We start from the raw sequence: 18941 nt of genomic DNA, 5'->3' as shown, positions 1-18941 counted from the left end.
GTTTTCTGCCATTTTCCATTCTACTAGACCACATTTTTGTGGGCCGGCCTCCAAGTCTGGGTTTCTAAGAGTGTTTACAGCAGCCAACAACCAAGTCGGCTGCCCACACGTCAGCTCTCGTGCAGTCCTCCTGGGCGCTACTCTCCATACGCTGGCGCTCACCAAAAATGCTGAGAAAGAACCCAAATCTTCTGGATACTGTTTTGTGATGGGGGTAAACAGGACCTCCAAGGCTGGAAACTAGAGGCCACATACACCAGACACCCCTTATTTCAGAAATGAAAAGCGAAGTGTCTGAGATAGAATGTTCTTTTAAACAGCTCCAGAGGGAAAGGAGGAGGATGTGGAAGTGGCAACTCAGGAAATGGAAGAAGAGGAAGTGGGGCTGGGAGCTGCTTTGGGTCCAGCAGCCCTCTTCCCAGTGCAACTACCACTCCATGAGCTGTCAATCAAGGCGGCTTCCCTACACAGCCCCTCCTTTGAATTTCATAATGATTAAGCCATTAGTTCAAGGTCAGTCAGCTACTAAGTGGCCACAGCCAGACTTCTAACAAGAGTATGTCTTTGATTCCAGGACAGAAGTAGCCACAAGGAGCTTTGGGATCAATGGGGGACAGAATCAGAGACTACACATGCTGAGGAAGACCAGGAAGATGAGGCCGCCCAGCCCTTTCACGCTGCTTTCACTGTTCTGCACTGGGTCACAAAGTCAGAGGCAGGCTCCAAACCCCACCGTTCCCACTTTGTCAGCTACACTTCTAGCTACCGAGCAGCCAGAATTCTGGAGGTTTCTCAAGGATGAGAGAAGCCCTGGTAACCCTAAGCCTGGCTTCAGGAGGCTGTCATGACCCAAACCCCTCTAGCCTTTACCGTCTTTCACCTACTCTGCCTTCTGTCTACCAGCCATGCCAAGCATCCAACAACCAAACCCAAACAAGAGCCTGGCCAAATGCAAATGGGTTTGTGCCCACAACCACAGCTGTGATGATCATTTCATGCTTATCACCTGCTGATCTATGCCTGGGGCGCACGTGGGCAGAGACTGCTTCTACTCCCATGCTCCTTATCACACCATGGAAATTTCCACAAAAAGGAAACCTCACCAAAACAGAGAAGGGGAGGAGTGGCTCAGAGATGGGCAGGTCTTACTGTATTCAACACCCTGGGTTGGAAGCTGAGCTTCCTACCTCTGCACCCTCTCTCCCAGGGAACCAAGCTGTCTCTCCCCAGCTGTCTTCTCTGGAGGGAACCAAGCCGGGGTCCAGGACAATCTCTGTCTGCCTTAGGGGCCCAAGTACGTGGACAGCAGACCTTCAGGGCCTTCCCGCACAGGAATGCCCTGACCAATTCTTGGCTGCTGCCAGTATATATTCTTTTCCTCACCTATTTTTTTTTTTTTTTTTTTTTGCTTTTTAGGGCCACACCCGTGGCATATGGAGGTTCCCAGGCTAGGGGTGGAAACAGAGCTGTAGCTACCAGCCTACACCACAGCCACATCTGCGACCTACACTACAGCTCACGGCAATGCCGGATCCTTAACCCGCTGAGCGAGGCCAGGGATTGATCCTGCAACCTCACGGTTCTTAGTCGGATTCGTTTCCACTGCACCATGACGGGAACTCCTTTTCTCACCTACTTAACCTGGTGCAAACTTAACCAGTCAATGAACATCTACTGTGGGTAAATCTCAAAAGGAGGCTAAAAAGATGAGGTTCTCGTGGCCATCTCGATCCCCTGGAACACTGAGTGCAGCTGGAGAGCGATGCCACAAGGGCTGCTGTGCTGGCAGAAACCCAGGCTTCTACAACCACGCACGGCTCCCAGTCATGCAGTCATGGACACCGACTCCTAGCTGCTGGGCTTTTCCAACCACAGGTGATCTGAAGAATGACAGGCAAACTATTTCCCATGAAGGAGTGAGGCCTAGGAACAGCCTAGTTACTGAGCTGCAGGTCTGGGCAGCTTCTGCAAGGACCCCTTTCCCAGGACAGCACAAGTCCATGGGGGTTAGGTGACAAAACAACCCTGGAACTCCCAATATCCCACTGAAGGCTGCCATGGAAAAGCCATTCTAAAATTCAGACAAACTGCTGTGCAAAGTAAGGGGGCAAAAGAGGGGCTCAGTGTCACCAGAGAGGCCTGCCCTATCTTCCTGCCGGCCCGAGAGAGGGGACGAGCAAGAGGATTCAAGAAGCGCCCCCAGGTATCAATGTCTGCTTCTCCCCCGAACCCGCCAGGCAGAATGGAGGCACAGGACCGAAGTCAGGACACACCAGACTCCTCATCCCCATCCTCACGATGAGCTCCTCACTCAAGGTGGAAGAGCTTCGAGTCACGACTACCACTGCAACTGCCTAGACGTGCCCCATAGCTGACATTCCCATAAGAAAAAAAAAAAAAAAAATCAAGTCCTCCAAATCGCTCGTTTCCCATTCTTCACTTTCACTCTGATCAATGACTAAATCAATCAACGGACCAATCATTTTGGAAAAAATCAGTTTACCAATCTGAAATCTAGGTATACTAGACATTCTCGGCATCCCCCAACCATGTGTTCAGTGGCACCAGTGAAATGGTTCTGCACCCCAGGGAGCCAAGGATGCTGTAAACATTGCCCTGGTCTTTGGCACAAAACCCAGTGGTGTGGACATTTCAAGGCATGTTTTCCCACATGTGGTTCTAATTATGGAATCACTTCATTCACAGGGGAGACACCCCCTTCACCCACGCACCTCTTTTCTATAGAAAAGCACTCGGGTTTTAGGCAGCCTCAACTCTGCCCAAGTAGAAGTAAGGAGGTGACTGATACCAGCCAGGCAAGGAAAGAAAGGACAAAAAAACCACAAAGGTTCAGTACACTAACACGTTTCTCATTAGAGTCTTGTGTTTCAAACTGGAGGAAGGGGGCGCCATCTCGTAGGCAGAACGGCCCAAGGGGTCTTGAAGGTGATAATGAACCCTCCTTTGTATGTCTGAAGATACTCAAGACAAAACTCTGTGACTGAAACCCCACAGAGATTTGAGAAAACCCACAGAAAGGGCTTCCCCCGGCCAGGCCAGGCCCAGTGTCACCGGGAACACTCCATCCCCAGCACGGCTGCAAAAGAGAGGCAGCCGTCCCCAACGCCCTTTCTGCTCCCCTCTGCAGGGAACAAGCCCCCGAACCACTCAGTCATCTGCTGACACCAGGCTAGGCAGCGGCCGGCCCCCACCCCACCCGCAGCGGTTACCAACGCGTCTGCCTGCAGTGCTCCTAAAGGCGAAGGTTGTGTTTGTTTTTTATTTCACTTTTGTCTTTACCCTGGATTTACAAGTCTTCCATAGCAAGTGCTCGCTTGAATCTGAGTTATAGTCTTTGTCTGTCTCTCGCGCAGCCACACACTCTCTCACAGCCTCCCCTTCCCCCTAGCAGACGAGTGGAAATTTCCACCGAAGCGCTCAGTGGCTCACAGTGAGTGGGGTGGGGGAGGGGGAGGAGAGGGATTTGCAGCCATGAAGCATCTTCAAGCCTTTTTGAAGATAGAAAACAGATTCGTTTGAATGCTGGTTCCTAGACTGCATTGGTTAAACCCTGCTGGATTCAGGCTTCACCGAGGCAATGAATTACTCTCCTTAAAACCAAGACACCCTCTGGATGGAAAAGCCCCATTTCTTTTTATATCTGTTGGGTCTCATACATTTTAAAAACCACTAAACCTGCTGCAGAATCCTTACAAATCTTGGGACACGGCCAGTAAAAAGAAACCTCCAAGGCCGCAGCAGCCCTGCCTTGAAACCCTGCCGTGAGGCACCTACACACAAGAATGGGGTCAGGATGCTGGCCTGGACTTAATGTTGGCAGGAAAGCACAAGAACATGGAAATGTTAGCTAACGGGAAAACTACAGAGGAGAATCAATCTCCTCTACAGAAGGTGCCAGTGCGCTTGGAGTAAGCTGCAGACACATTTGGGGAGAGAGTCAGTAAAATTCCAGTGATTCACCAACGAGCCGGTTATTTTTATCATTCTGCTTACCCGTAAATAGAAGAGAATCTTATATGTAGGCCAGTAGATCTTCGCTATAAGCACCTATTCACATTTTAAGGCAGATGAGAATAGAGAAAGAAGGGACAAAACAGGCAAGAAAAACCTCCCTCACTACTCAAGAGTTCTTAGACCCAAACGCATCTCGAGTCAGCTCAGGCGCACTGCAGTCGGATCAGCTGTGGTAAAAACTGTCAACGCCAATGTGGGGCATCCTTTTACAAGGACGCACAAGCCCAGCACTGCAATATGGACCATGGTTTCTTCTAAGCACATCACCCTGAGTCTCAGTCCAGCCCCATCTAGTGGAAAAAGAGCCTTAAACCAGTCTGTGCAGTCCTGCAGGAAGATGCCGAGGCCGTGCCGGCAGAGGGTGACCGATTCTGGGATTCAGTAAAACGCCTGCCCCTCCCGAGCAAGGGTCTAATATAATAGAGCACTTACACCCACGGCTCCCTTCTGGGTACATGACACTGTCCTCTTTCAGACCCCGAGGAATATTGTGAGGATTTCCCACAAGCCCGGTCTTGCCTTTCCCACAGAGGTGATGAGGGGACAAAGGTGAGCATGTGAAGCACAAAAGAAAGATCATCTGAGGGGCCCCCAAGAGACCAAGGCACATCCAGAGTTGAGAATGAATCCCAGACCTTGTATGACCTCCCACACCCCTGCTCCAGTGGTTTCCACACACTGCCTGGTGAAACAGGTGGTGCGTGAGGCCTGAAGCCTCACCTGGAAAGCTGGTCCAGAAGAGCCGAACTTCCCAGCCATCTCAGCTTGACCCAAAGAGCAGCAGAGGCATCTGGTCAACCCCTCCCTGCTCCTAAATTCACATCACCAGGGGCACAACTGACACTGAGGAACTGACTTCCCCAGAAAAAAGAGCCTTAAGAAATTACAGGTGTCTGAGACACCGTCCCTCTTTCTGATACATAAAGATGACACAGCCCAGGCGCCACTCTGCTGTCAAGAGGAACGGAGAGCAGCATGCTTAAAAGCAAGTTTTAAGATGGGACTTGGTTGTGCACAAACGACTCGCCCAATTCTACTGACCCTCAGAGATTAGGAGTTGTAAGTAACTTTCTTAAAACTTACCTGGGATCGGCCTAGGATCTTAACCAACAAGTTGTTCCAATGGGAAGATAGGTTCCCAGTTATAAACAATAAACTTATAAATTCCTGGAATGTAACCTGTTTCCAAAGTCAGGACTAAGTATTTGGAACACAATGATTGTATTTTTTGGCATAAGCTGGTAATGGACTTGATATAATAATAAATATCAGGCATCACATTCAAAGTACCACCTCCTCCTTTTGGAAAATTTCCCAAATAACCCTCAAGTTGCAGTACAGCACCTCTCCTGCCCAAGCACTTTTTACCCTCATTCTTCTTTCAGGCCTACTTGGCACGTGTGCACTGGGGGTGTGGATCTGGAGGATGGGAGGCCATCACTCAACACGATGAGGTAACTGCAATAAAGATGCTAGGGCCTGGTTGTCAGCCTGGGCCGGATGAACCCTTCTGTGCTGGGCTCCAGCCCTTGCAGCCCCTTGGCCGGTGCCCAGGTTAGATATGCTTGGCAAGTCCCCAGTTCAGGCGAAAACTCCTTGGGATCAGGAACCACAATCACAAGAACCATCCTGGAACCTAGGACTAGCACCATGATATACCACTTCTTCCCTCAGGACGTGAGAGCAACCAACACTGAAGACCAGCAGCCTAATGCACCCTGGATTCTGGAGGGCATCTGGGGCTCACTCATTAGCCAGCTCAGACACGGCTCTCATGTACTCATCTCAGGATTCAAATCAGTGTCCCACCAAAATCAGATATGGGTCATGGCCTCCAGGGCTGCTTGAAGAGTCAAAATCTTCTGACTGCTAATAAATGCATAACAAGTCCATTCTGTTTCTTCTCAACCACTTCATAAAAGTGAGCCTTCCCAGCACCCAACACACCCTGGCACATGCTCTGCCTAATACGTTTGTAACGCCTTCAGGAGCTATGTCAGAGCACAGAAAGCACTCGCCAAGTGAACAAAAGGCCCAGTACAAATGTCACTGGGGTTAGTGACTGTGGGAGGGCTGGCTGCAGCCAAGAGAGTGGCAGAGTAAGCTTAAGGTCCACACTGCAGATATGACACGCCACTCAATTCGTCATCTCCAACCCAGCTCACTCCAATAACCCCTCACCTCCTCACTTACCAAAAACACTGTGAAGACTACCAGTGAGTATTACACAAACAAAAGTAACACACTCAAATAAGATCGACAAATGAAGGCATCTTATGGCAGGGCTGCTCACCATCTACATGCTGAGGTGTGTCGTGAATCTCCAGAAGGATTAGATCATGAGAGGCTTCCCACATCTACCTGATCACACCCTCCCCCACCTTTCTGGTGGAGGCTGTCTGTATTACCCACGTTTCAGAGACCACACTTTGCAAAACACTACCTCAAACAAATAAATACCAGACACTGATTTATCCCTGGAAAAGCAAAGCTTAAAACATGAACCTCCCAGGTTGGGGCTGGGCTCCACCTTCCTGCATCAGTGTATAATACACACAGCACAATACACTGTAAGAATATTGCTTTTCCTTTGCTGAGGAGTCTGAAAGTAAACAAACGAACCAAAAAAAAAAAAAAAAAAAAGAACCCCAGAAGTAAAATCCTTAACTGGAAACAGACTAAGTGACTGCAACACAGCCTTTGGTGGGGCACGTGCACCTGGTCAGGAATCTGGAAGGTAGGGCTGGTGCTGTCAGCAGTTCTGGCCTTCTTCCAGGTGAGCTCCTCTGATCTGAGGTTATACTGCCCATAAAGGAGAAAGAGCAAGCACTGCGCTACGCAGCCCTGCACACAGAGGCCCCCAAAACTAGATGAGCCAATGCATCAGTTCTTAAAGTGTGGTCCCCAGCCAGCAGCAGCAGCAGCAGCACCACTGCCCACGCACTGTGAGAAGGGCAGATTCTAGAATGCTGGTCACACCAGCCCTCCACAAGGTCAAACCCTGTACTAGGCAAAGGGGACAGAAGAGAGCACTCCCACTGTACACCCCTGAAAGCACACAAGGAGGAAACCGACTTCTTTTCCTGTCCAGTGTCTTCCGTCCCCGAACCTGGCTCATCATCCTTAGCCAAATTTTACATGCTCCTTGTTAAAAACAAAAAGGCAAAAGGTCCACAGCCTTGCTGTTAAAACCAAGTCCCTTTGTGGTTCAGTTTTCTAAAAAATGCTATACACCCAATCTCCATTGCTCACTGCTGTTGTGATTGTGGAGAGGAACGAGCCACTGTGCATTTCATGTTGCCTAGCAACGCCTCAGGCACGCTCTTCCGAGGTGTTCTCGAGAAGCTGAACGCTGGGGCACAAAACAAGGTGAAGCAATCACAAGATGAAATGTGCGGTCTGTGCCCCACCTCAGCACAAGGTTCACAGGCAGTAAGAAAGCCCGGTGTGGCCCTGACTTCACTCGGGTCCATCATATGCATCAAACCTGCACAAGACCGCACTCCCCACATCCTTAAAAGCAGCATCATACCACGCCCAGCACGGGCCACAGAGCAGAGATAATCTCGTTTGAACCCTGTGACAACATGGATGGGAGAACGACCATTGGAGTTCAGGATCCAAGTAAGCCAGGATCAGAGAAGCGAAGCGACTTGGTCGAGGCCACACAGCTGGGAGCACCAGCGGCAGAATCAAGCCTTCTAGTCCTAGACGCTTCCCACTACGTTAAAAACTGATCCCCATCTTATCACCTACTTCTAGGAAACCCAACAATATAAAAATTATTTCTCCAAATCAGAAACCACGGGTATGGAAAAAAGATACCACTATAGAGCTTAGAGAAGCCTCAAACCAACCCAACGTACAAACCGGCCTCAAAGCATGTCTCAAAGAGATTTATTATTATTAAATCAAATCCTTGACATATGTTTGAGGAACTTGCTCTACACTACGTGAGAAAAAAAGAAAAACAAAACCATTACAAAAAATTGTGATGAAAATTGGCTGGAATAGGTCAAGCCGTTTTTGGCTCTGGTCACGCACATTAGTAAGAAGTATATCTTGCTATTATTAAGACCTACATACTTAGAAAGGATGCACAGAGTGGGTGGACAACACACTGCTCACTGAGGTGTGTGACAAGGCAAAAGTTAAAGAAATGCCAGGGCACAGCAGGGCTTAAGGTGACAAGAAGAGTTTCCCACAGTCAAAAGCTTATTAGGTGTTCCTGCTGGCGTGACCTGTTTCTGGACTCTGGTGAAAGTTTATTATGGGTCAGCATTAAACGAACCCTACCTGCAACACAGCCCTGCTGGGGTATGTACCTGGACACCACCTGGCAGAAGGGGGGCCTGACTGTGAAAGTATAATCACTTCCGAGGTGAACTGGACAGGGTTCCCCATCAAAGGCACTGGTCAGGGGGCGCACGAAGAGACTTACCCGCCCCTGGAGTGCCGCTGATTGTGGGCGGAGATCTTGTAGGGAAGCATGCGCTCGCCCAGGTTCTCCAAGTTCCTCACTACAGCCCCTCGGTCCATCAGGGCTTCCAGCGTACGCTTCAAAGCAGCAGCGGTCTCAGGCTGATTTTTTAAATTGTTTAGGGGAAAAAAAAAAAAAAAGGAGAGAAAAAAAACCCCATCAGAGTCTGCAAAAGAACTAGAGTGATTAAGTCTGGTCAGTTCCAATCCTAACAGCTCTATGATAGGTAGGGGATCTTTGGCTAAAAGCAACAACAACTTTTTTAAGCTCACTTTAAAAAAAAAAAAAAAAAAAAGAGAGGGCGAGAGAGAAACACATTTATTGTAAGGATATGAGATATAGCTCACAGATACGAAGGAAAATCTGAAGCAGCAGGCCTCGGGAGTTCAGGGACCGGGGCAGCTCCAGGGATCTGGGAGGCAGGAACTAATGAGTGGCTTCTTCCGAGCACCTTGGCCAGGGTGGATCAGCGCCAATCACTGCCAGTCCTTGCAGCCCATGACTCAAAGTTCAAGTTCCAGGGGAAGAGCATCCTCTTGGCAAGATACTCTGATTGACCATCTCCCCAAAACCACAGAGAGCCAATGGGAAAAGGGGTTGTCCCCCAAAGGAAAATTGGGAGATTGTGACCAAAAGGGAGAACGGATGGGGAAGACTCAATCTCTGCCCGCGTGGAGCTTACAATCTAAGAAAGACACGAGTACAAAAACCCACATACGAAGACCAGCAGGCAGAACACAGGAAGTGACGCAGGGACCAGAGAGCTGCTGAAGAGAGAAAGCATATTCAGTGGGAAGAAGAGTTTCATTAAGCAAAGCTGACGTGAGAGGAGCCCTGAAAAATGACAATGGGAGACGCAAAGAACAGAGAAACCGGGCACCGAGGGAAGAAGCAAAGACAAGAAAGTGCAGAGGAGACAGCTAGGAGTCCCGGCGGAGGAAGTTCGAGACAAGGGAGGACTGAGAAGTGAGGCTGCAGGCTGGGCACAAGTATACAAATAATAAATACCAACAGTATAAAACAAAATTCAACCAATATGAAACCCCGTCATCATCTAGAGAGGAAAGACTTAAAACATTTTGGTGAATTTCCTTCCAGGTATCCCCCTATGCATACATATACACCAAAAAGTTTTGGAAGAAAAGACACTTTACAAGGGTAAACTCGAGAAGACACAACTAATGGAATGTGAAAAATGAGGGAGAAGTGTGGCAAAAGAGGGGCTAAATACAGTGACTGCGGGAATAGGGTTATTACTAACAGCTAAAGGGAAATCTGGAGGTATTCCCGTCGTGGCTCAGTGGTTGATGAATCTGACTAGGAACCATGACGTTGAGGGTTCGATCCCTGGCCTCGTTCAGTGGGTTAAGGATGCGGCATTGCCGTGAGCTGTGGTGTAGGTCGCATACGCAGCTCAGATCCTACGTTGCTGTGGCGTAGGTCGGCAGCTACAGCTCTGATTAGACCCCTAGCCTGTGAACCTCCATATGCCACGGGAGCAGCCCTAGAAAAGACAAAAAAAAGGGGGGGGGAGAATCTGGAGAAGCTGGCTGGGGACAATAAAAGATGAATCTGGGGTAGAACGTGCTGCCTCTGAGATGCCCACAGCTCCTCCGCGGTGACCTTTCAAGATGTAAACCTTAAGCTCAAAAAGGTAAAGCAGGTGAGAACCACACATCTAACAGCCATCTGCAAAGAACAGCTATATGTGAAACCCTGGGAGCAGGTGAGCTCGCTGAGGGAGGGGTGGGGTAAGAAGAAAAAAGGTCAACAACAGAGCCTTGTGGAGGACTCAAGGTCAGAAAAGCAAACTTTTAGCAAAAGTAAAACCAGACCTGCCTTGTCACAGAACCTAAGGAAAGAGACAGCCCCCGGGACGACAGGACGGAGGATGGAAATGAAGAAAAAGCCACAGCAGAGTGACTGTGCACTCACTTAGCAAGACAGAGCTAGGCTGCAAAGGTAGAGGTGTGATGCAAAGACAAAGCTCCAGAGCCTGAGGGGCAAACCATTCTGAGCAGTGTTTGAGCAAAGAGAGAGAAAGCAAGGGCAAGTTAGTAGTTAAAGGGGAATGACCCAGTCAGGGGACAGAATGTAGGATGTTTTACTTAAACATCATCGACGCCCAATGTGATGTGCTGCGTAACTGTGATATGAGTACCACTGGTCTGGTGTTTTATTGTTACATATTTAAGCATCACCCCCCCCCCCAAAAAAGCAAAGAAGGATTGGGGAATTGGGCCTCTGAGAGATGCCATGACTTTGAGATTACAAGGCAGTTAACAAATGCGAGAGCCTCATGCAAAGAAAAGGAACACAGACAAAGTCAAGTTGGGGAGGAGGCCAGAGGACACCTGGGCAGGGAAAAGGGAACTCCTCAAAGACCTAAGTGAGGAAAGGCAAGCAGGGAAATCTTGAAGTGCAAGAGTGAACTTAAGGAAAGGCTACCTTCCAGTGATTCAGTTCCTGTCAAACAAAAGACAACTGCATTCCGGCAACTGAAGAAGATCCTCTAGACACCTGTATATCTTCTTTCTGACAAACACTGCTAAAAGGCTGTGAATGCACCAAAGTATGAGTTTAAGGTTTGGAAATAAAAATGTTCTACTCTGGGAGTTCCTGTTGTGGTGCAGTGGTTAACGAATCCGACTAGGAACCATGAGGTTGCGGGTTCGATCCCTGCCCTTGCTCAGTGGGTTAACGATCCGGCATTGCCGTGAGCTGTGGTGTAGGTCACAGACGCAGCTCGGATCCCGAGTTGCTGTGGCCCTGGCATAGGCTGGTGGTTACAGCTCCGATTTGACCCCTAGCCTGGGAACCTCCCATATGCCACAGGAGCGGCCCAAGAAACGGCAAAAAGACAAAAAACAAACAAACAAACAAAATAAATAAATTAATTAATTAATTTTAAAAAAATGTTCTACTCTTATTTCATATTGTAGCCTACTACGGATTTTTTAAATTCCCACTTCAAATTAAGTGTATTTATATATTTAAACTGACATTGTGAAGAACAGAGATTTCCTGAAAACAGAAATAGGGGCCAAAATCTCTTTGCGTTAATACTAACTAAATAAAAAGTCTGTGGCAATTTCTCCTTATGATTGTCAACAAGCATTTTTATGTAGTTCTAATCAAAGAGAGGCTAAATTCTTCTCACCTTTCATTAGTTCACTAACATTGCCGTTATTGTGCAAAAACCTCATTCCTAAAAGCAGGTTAATATTTCATTAAAAATGCTATTTCTTGACCTGGCATTGCATCAATTAACTTATGACAAGGTGGATAGTCTATCCAAATAAAAGATGGAGAAGGGAAAACACCCCCCCAACACACACACACACACACACACACACTTTGATTATAGTCTTCTGATTAGCTACTCAAATCATAAATTTTAATCTCAGTTTTGCCTAATTAAAAAGAAATATATCTCAACACCTCTTGTTTAAATTCCCACTAATGTGTATGAAAGCGTCCTCTTCTGAAGTAAGAGCTTGTAACATATTTTCATCTGTCCAAAAAAGGGGAAAGAGTATACCTAATAAGCACGTAACTTAAGAAAATACCAAAACACATTTGAACTTTCATATGTCAAGGTCAAACTGCAGACTGCTTGAATGGCCACACTGATTTCCCTGTAATTTCAGATTACCCAGAAGTTTAAAAAGATAAAGGAGGAGTTAAAAGATTCCTTTCTGTTTATTAAGGGAGCCGCTCAACTTGTCCCATCTAACCTCACCTCACGGCCCTCAATCAAGGGTCAGCACGCCAGGGTCGGAGGGCCAAATCTAGCTTGCTACCTGTTTTTGCAAATAAAGTTTTGCTGGATCATGGCCAGCTTGTGCATTTATATAGTGTCCATGGCTACTTAAAAGCTAAAAGCAGACCTGAAATTAGGGCAGAGATGGTGTGGCCACGAAGCCTACTTACTATCTGGCCTATCTCCACTCTACATTGTAATGGGTTGATGGAAGCTGGCAAGGCCCCAATCCACTCACCCTAAAGTGGACCACAAAGAATAGCATGTGCCTGGGCCACTGAGGTACAGATAGTGAAGGTCTCATGGGATGGGCCCTCAGGTAGACTCACAGGGTCCCAACCTAATAAGGAACATCTCAAATCACAAAAGGATTCTGCAGAATCCCCATCCTGTCCACCAAGCTCCTGATCTAATCAGCCCAGGCTTTCCACTTTCTTCATTTGGTAAAACCCATAAATCTATTAAAATAAACTTCAAGCTTCCAAAAAAAAGCTGCATTCAACACAGCACAATGTTCAATTTGTAAAAACATATGGCCTACAGGAAGCACATGATCTTGCTGCTGTAATTCTCGTTTACAAGGTCTCCAAACCCTTTCACTCCAGCTATTCTAAGAGAGACTGTGTGCACGTGCTTCTTACGGGCTTCTCTCACTCCGTCTGAAAGCAGCTCCCTGAGACTTTCCTCCAATCCACCATATGTCAAGGAAACACGATTTTGTTACGGCACAGATTGGAGAGCTGAACACATTCACTTGAAAAAAACAAGGAAAAGGAAGAGTGAATGAATGTGAATGGGAACTAGGAAACCTGGATTCTCGCCCCAGCTCCTTCGCGAACATTATGCAAGCCTGTATTAAAAATGTACCCATTTAAAATTGGTGCCTCAGTTTCTTCATGTGCTTAAGTAGCTGTTCTCAACAGATTTTGTCTTTACGAGCTGCACGTAAACAGCCTTTATGTCAAAATCGTCCACATACCCTAGGGGCACACGAGGTTGTTCAGCAGTCTCTCTCTTGTGTTCCTCATTCTGATACCCCCATCCCCCCAAAGTGCCCCTCCCACATCAGCGACTCTTTGTCATTCCCACTGACTTCTACACAGCCGTCAGTCCCTAACTAGTCCCTCACCACCAGGATGTGAGGGTGGGAGCTCGAGGACTTCAGTCCACCTTGTACAACAAACGCACTCCCCAAAGCGACAAGCCTATCCTGGAGCAGGCACTGGAAAGGGTGGTTAAACAAATTAACACCTCACTTGCGCCTCCCCAGGAGCATGTCTCTAGCTTACTACTCACTGCCATTTCCCCCCAGGAAACGCAAACAAGGAACCTGAAGTTTCCTTGTTTTGAAGTCACTTTGCACAGACAACACAGCTCACTATCAGGGTAGCAACTGTAATACTGAAGGAACACTGTAGCACTGGTGTGTTTCTGCTTATTTCATGTGGTGCCAAAAATGCTGTTATTCATACTAATATTACAGGTTTAAAGAATCCACAATTCATCTAACAGAAGTGAAACTAACTTTTTTTTTTTTAAGGGCCACACCCGTGGCATATGGAAGTTTCCAGGGTAGGGGCTGATTTGAAGCTGTAGCCGCTGGCCTACACCACAGCCACAGCAACAAAATATCCAAGCTGAGTCTTTAACCTACACCACAGCTCAGGGCAACACCGGATCCTTAACCCACTGAGCTGGATCCAGGGATCGAACATGCGTTCTCATGGATACTAGTCAGATTCATTTCCACTGAGCTGCGATGGGAACTCCAAAACTCAATATTTCAAGTTCTTTAAAATTCTAAAATTCAAATATACATAAACATAAATGTTAAACTTGGATTGTTCTAATTATCTACTAAGACATAATCCTATTCAAAGAATTTACATGAAATGATACTTGAAAAAAGAAAATCCATCCTAGACAAAATAAAAACCAAATTTTGATCTTATTATTAATAATTACCAAAACCACTGCTGTTTGGGCTACAAAAGATGACTCAGGGAAAACCCAACAGCTAACTACAAATATCTGCAGGGCTACCTAATGCAAAAGATAGGTATGTTTGGAGTTCCCGTCGTGGCACAGTGGAAACAAATCTGACTAGGAACGATTAGGTTGAGGGTTCGATCCCTGGCCTCACTCAGTGGGTTAAGGATCAGTGTTGCCGTGAGCTGTGGTGTGGGTCGCAGACGCGGCTCAGATCTGGCATTGCTGTGGCTGTGGTGTAGGCCAGCAGCTACAGCTCCAACTAGACCCCCTAACTTGGGAACCTCCATATGCTGCAGGTGCCATAAAAAGCAAAAAAAAAAAAAAAAAAAAAAAAAAAAAAAAAGATAGGAAGATAGGTATGTTTGATTTTGGCTGGACCCTGACAAGGCAGACAGGAATCAAGGGTAAAATTAGGGAGAAACAAAGCCTTGATGTAAAATAAGAACACATTTCTGAAAATTACAGCTATATGAAAGTAAAACAGCTGTCTTGGAGTTCCCATCGTGGCTCAGTGGAAACGAACCTGACTAGCATCCATGAGGACATAGGTTCGATTCCTGGCCTCGCCTCGTTCAGTGGGTTAAGGATCTGGTGTTGCTGTGAGCTGTGTGTGGTGTAGGCCACAGACGTGGCTCGGATCCTGAGTTGCTATGGCCGTGGTGTAAGCCGGCAGCTGCAGCTCCAGTTCGACCCCTAGAGCCTGGAAACCTCCATATGCCTCAGATGCGGCCCTAAAAAGACAAAGGCAAAAAAATAAACAAATAATAATAAAATAAAACAAAATAAAATAGCTGTCTTGTGAAGCACTGGCCTTCCCATCATTGAAATGCAAAGATACCGGGATGATCACCAGATCAATCTCTGCAGCGGGTGGGAGGTGAGACTGCCAACTTCTAAAGCCCTGCAGAAATTAAGTTCGAAGACTCTTCATTCAATGAAGGACATTCTGAAGTGAAACTGCCATTTTAATAACACTACTATTGCCAGGTGGTGAGGAATATACTTGACTCCTAGTCAAATTTGGGGCTCATGCCTAGATTTATACTAAGCGACCAGCTGTTTTATCCACTATTGCTTTTGCGATGATCCCCTGGAAAGCCCAGGGCTTCTTGGATCACATTGTGAAAACTGCAGTTCCAGGAATTTTAATGCGCCAAGTGTCTGTATAAAGATGAGAGCAAGAAGACAAACAAGGGAGATAAAAGGAAAGATACCTCTACTTGCCCCCAAACAAAATCCCCATCCAGTAAGGTTACTCAAGCTAAGATTCATGGAAGTACCATAAACACCACCATCAGTCAATGACCAGTGTGTTTAATCTAATTAAACTTATTTTCATCCCAGAAGAGAGGCTTGTCAACAAAATTATCCTGGACATCCGATTCTCTGGCAGAGAGAGTTGGAGCCACTGTCCCTCCCGTGTACCCAGCTATCACTGTAACACCCTCATGGCTCACTAAGAAATGAAAATCACACGAATCCACATGTAATGGCAAGTAGCAACTACTTACACCTCTGCTTTCTCACATTACAAAGAACGGTGCAACTCCCAGGAGCAAGGAGATCTTAGGGAAGGTGGAGCCAGGTCAGAAAACTGCCAAATCCTGCGAAAATATCCATGTAAAAGCTTTTCCCATTCTTGGCTGCATCTTAATTCCAAGGTTTATCTCCTTGGGAAAATTCCCTTGAAATCTCCAAATAAAGAGAATGTCCCTGGAAATTCTGCATTGAGATTCTCCCAGCAATTGGAGAAAAAAAATCTGCGAGCACCATTCACCAGCAGAACAGACTTCTGGGAAAGTTCCGCCACTAGCAGATCTTGGTTGGAAAACAGAACGGACACTGTGTTTGACGTGCCAGCCCTGCCTAACAATATCACAAAGCCCAACTCTGAGTCCATGGCAACTGTTTTACCAAATGACCTTGTGACTCCAAAGAACCCCTATGCCCCCTAATTTACTGAATCTACTGAATTAAGAGGTCTTCCTGGTAAGTAAGGATAAAAATTAATAAGCACAGACACTATTTTAAAAATAAGAACAAAATTCAGTCAAGGGCAAGCCCAGAACACTAAAAAAGAAAGTAAAGATACATAAACACCTGCTGGAACATGACTATACTTACCTATAGTGGACTGTTATACACTATATAACTTGCGGATAAGGGACTAGAAAAGCAATTCTTACAGACTGTTTAAAAGTCAAAGCTAGAAAGTACTTTTGAGATCTTAACTGCTCTACTACTTTGCCCATGAATCATATTTAATAGACCATTCATTAAAAATAGAGTAACTATAAACAAAGACGTAACAGACTTTAAAAATTGGGAAGAGGATGAGGGAAGAGAAGGGAATGAGGGAAGAAGAGACGGGAACCCATACGCATCAAGGGTACTAGGAAAGTAACAAATACTGTCAATGCAGTGAAAAACTGTTTCTCTTTATATGCCACCGTGGTGTGATTTGCAAAACCAAAAGTACCTCAAAACTTTAAAATTATGAGAAATACTGCAGACTTAATACTGTTCACACATATTAAGTAGTCATTTAACTGTTAAAGCAATAGACCCCTAAGAGTTGCTGAAGTATGTACTAACTGAAGAGCCCTTGTGACTATGATATGTGGATTACAGATCTCCTCTTTATGAGAATGAGGAGGAGGGGTATCTAGAAATCCCCATTGAGAAATGGCTTTAAAATAATCCCGATGGCATAAATCAGCTGTGAAAGGGAAGGGTTACCCATCCAGATCTGGAAACAGAGTGAGGGCAACCTGGATGATCTCTTGCAAACGAACCTTATGAAACTGCCACACAGGAAGGTCAAGAACAGTCCAAACATTGGCCATTTCTTAAGGCTCAACCTAATATTTATCCACAAACATTCCTCTTAAAGTGGCTCCCTCAAGGCAAGTATTTCCAAGTCGCTCACTGTGAAATCCATCTCCAAAAGGGGAGCCACGGGGATATGGGCCACAGGGGCAGCCCTCTGGAAGCCTGTAGTGGAAATCTGCAGCAAAGTCACTAACAGAAGAGGGCGAACCGCGGCCGAATGGTGGCTCAGAAACAGCAGATGTCAGTTGGATTCTCAAGGCCGAACACCTCCTCAGGAAGTGGTGGAAGGACAGCCAGTTAGGGTGCTCTCAGAGGAGAACAGGAAGAGGGTTCTGATGGAATCTACATTTGGGGTAAAATCAAAGTGCTGCTCGGTACAGGTAGAAGCCATTGCTTTTCTCCACTCAGGGCAATGCCTAGAACGTAACACACCAGTTTCCACAAACGTGAACTTTCTAAAGGGCAATGTGGCAACATACCCAAGTTTAAAACGTGTATAACTTCAATCCTATAACTACTTCTAGGAAATTACTCTAAGGAAACTGCCATATCCATGCACAAGGGTTTAGCTATGAAAATACCACAAAATTATTAGGCTAGTGAATAAATGGAAACGTTCGTTAAGAGGAGTCTATTCAATAAATTATTTTCACTGACTGAACAAGTACTATGCAACCATTAAAAGCCAAGATGTTGATGACCCCTATATGCTGACATGAAAATATTTTAATAAAAGAGAAAAAAATCAGCATGTAGGATCAATCTTCAAGTCTTTACATTTTAAAAAGGCTGGATGAATATACAGCTAAACGATATTAGTTCCTCCTAGGTAGTAAGATGAGGGGAGTACTCTAGTCTCTTCATTTTGTACTTTGCTTTATTATCTGTATTATCTGAGTTCTTTTTTTTTTTTTTTGTCTTTTTTGTCTTTTTTGCCATTTCTTGGACCACTCCCGAGGCATATGGAGGTTCCCAGGCCAGGAGTCGAATTGGAGCTGTAGCTGCCACACTATGCCAGAGCCACAGCAACGCCAGATCTGAGCCACGTCTGCAACCTACACCACGGATCACAGCCAACACCAGATCCTTAACCCACTGAGCAAGGCCAGGGATTGAACCCGCAACCCCATGGTTCCTAGTCAAATTTGTTAACCACTGAGCCACGAGGGGAACTCCTATCTGAGTTTTCTTACAATGAGCAATGAAAAGGTGTTTTAACAACCAACTTTTGAAGGGGGAGCAAATTCTGCTTTAAGAATTTCTTTCCCTAAGTCTACGCTAAATGCTCTTTTACTGGATGCCAAAACTTGTGAATTCTATGTCAAAGCCCTGAAACTATACCTCAACACTTAGAACTTCGTATTTGCTAGACAAATAATATAATAATCGGGGAGATACAGATAGAAAGCTTTTCAGTGGTTACTGACAAAAGCCTTGCAAGCTATACTTCCAGCATCATGAGCTATCACAACTGGCTGCTCTGTCTCTTGGGAATCAGGGCAAACACTAGAATCTAACGTCAGGAGCCCAGCGATCTCTGGTTCCAGAATCAGCAGATCAGAGATGCGACAGGACAAGGCCACGTTTGGCCTTGAGAAGGAAGAGCCAATAAAAGCAAGGTGATGAGAAAAATAGTCTTCTGCCCATTCTGTGCTCATGCAACCAGGATTTAGATTCTTGAGATCTGAGAAATCTAACACAAAAATGTATTCTTTCAATGATGTGATTAAAAAAACAAAAAAAAAACAAAAAAAAAACTTCAGCTACAAGGTAGCCAGAATGTCTTTAAACCATAAACTGGACTTACCTTAAAACACAGTGGACATTCAAGGAACCCCT

General features: G+C 46.1%; 1 protein-coding gene across 1 annotated transcript in view; it reads right to left on the bottom strand.

Annotated features, from left to right (window-relative positions):
- The window catches only part of MRPS6 (mitochondrial ribosomal protein S6), a 68110-nt gene that overhangs the window by 8745 nt on the left and 40424 nt on the right, over positions 1–18941 (bottom strand). The window contains 1 exon segment of the mRNA NM_001435374.1: positions 8477–8616. Coding sequence (NP_001422303.1) covers positions 8477–8616 — 140 coding nt within the window.

Source organism: Sus scrofa, chromosome 13 (genome assembly GCF_054392235.1).
Source record: "Sus scrofa isolate SSC_HxYL_T2T_F1_AM1 chromosome 13, Sscrofa_HxYL_maternal_Yorkshire_Landrace_v2.0, whole genome shotgun sequence".
Classification (NCBI taxonomy): Eukaryota; Metazoa; Chordata; class Mammalia; order Artiodactyla; family Suidae; genus Sus; species Sus scrofa.
Note: the sequence above shows the minus strand (reverse complement) of the source record. Positions and strands in the feature narration are given on the sequence as shown.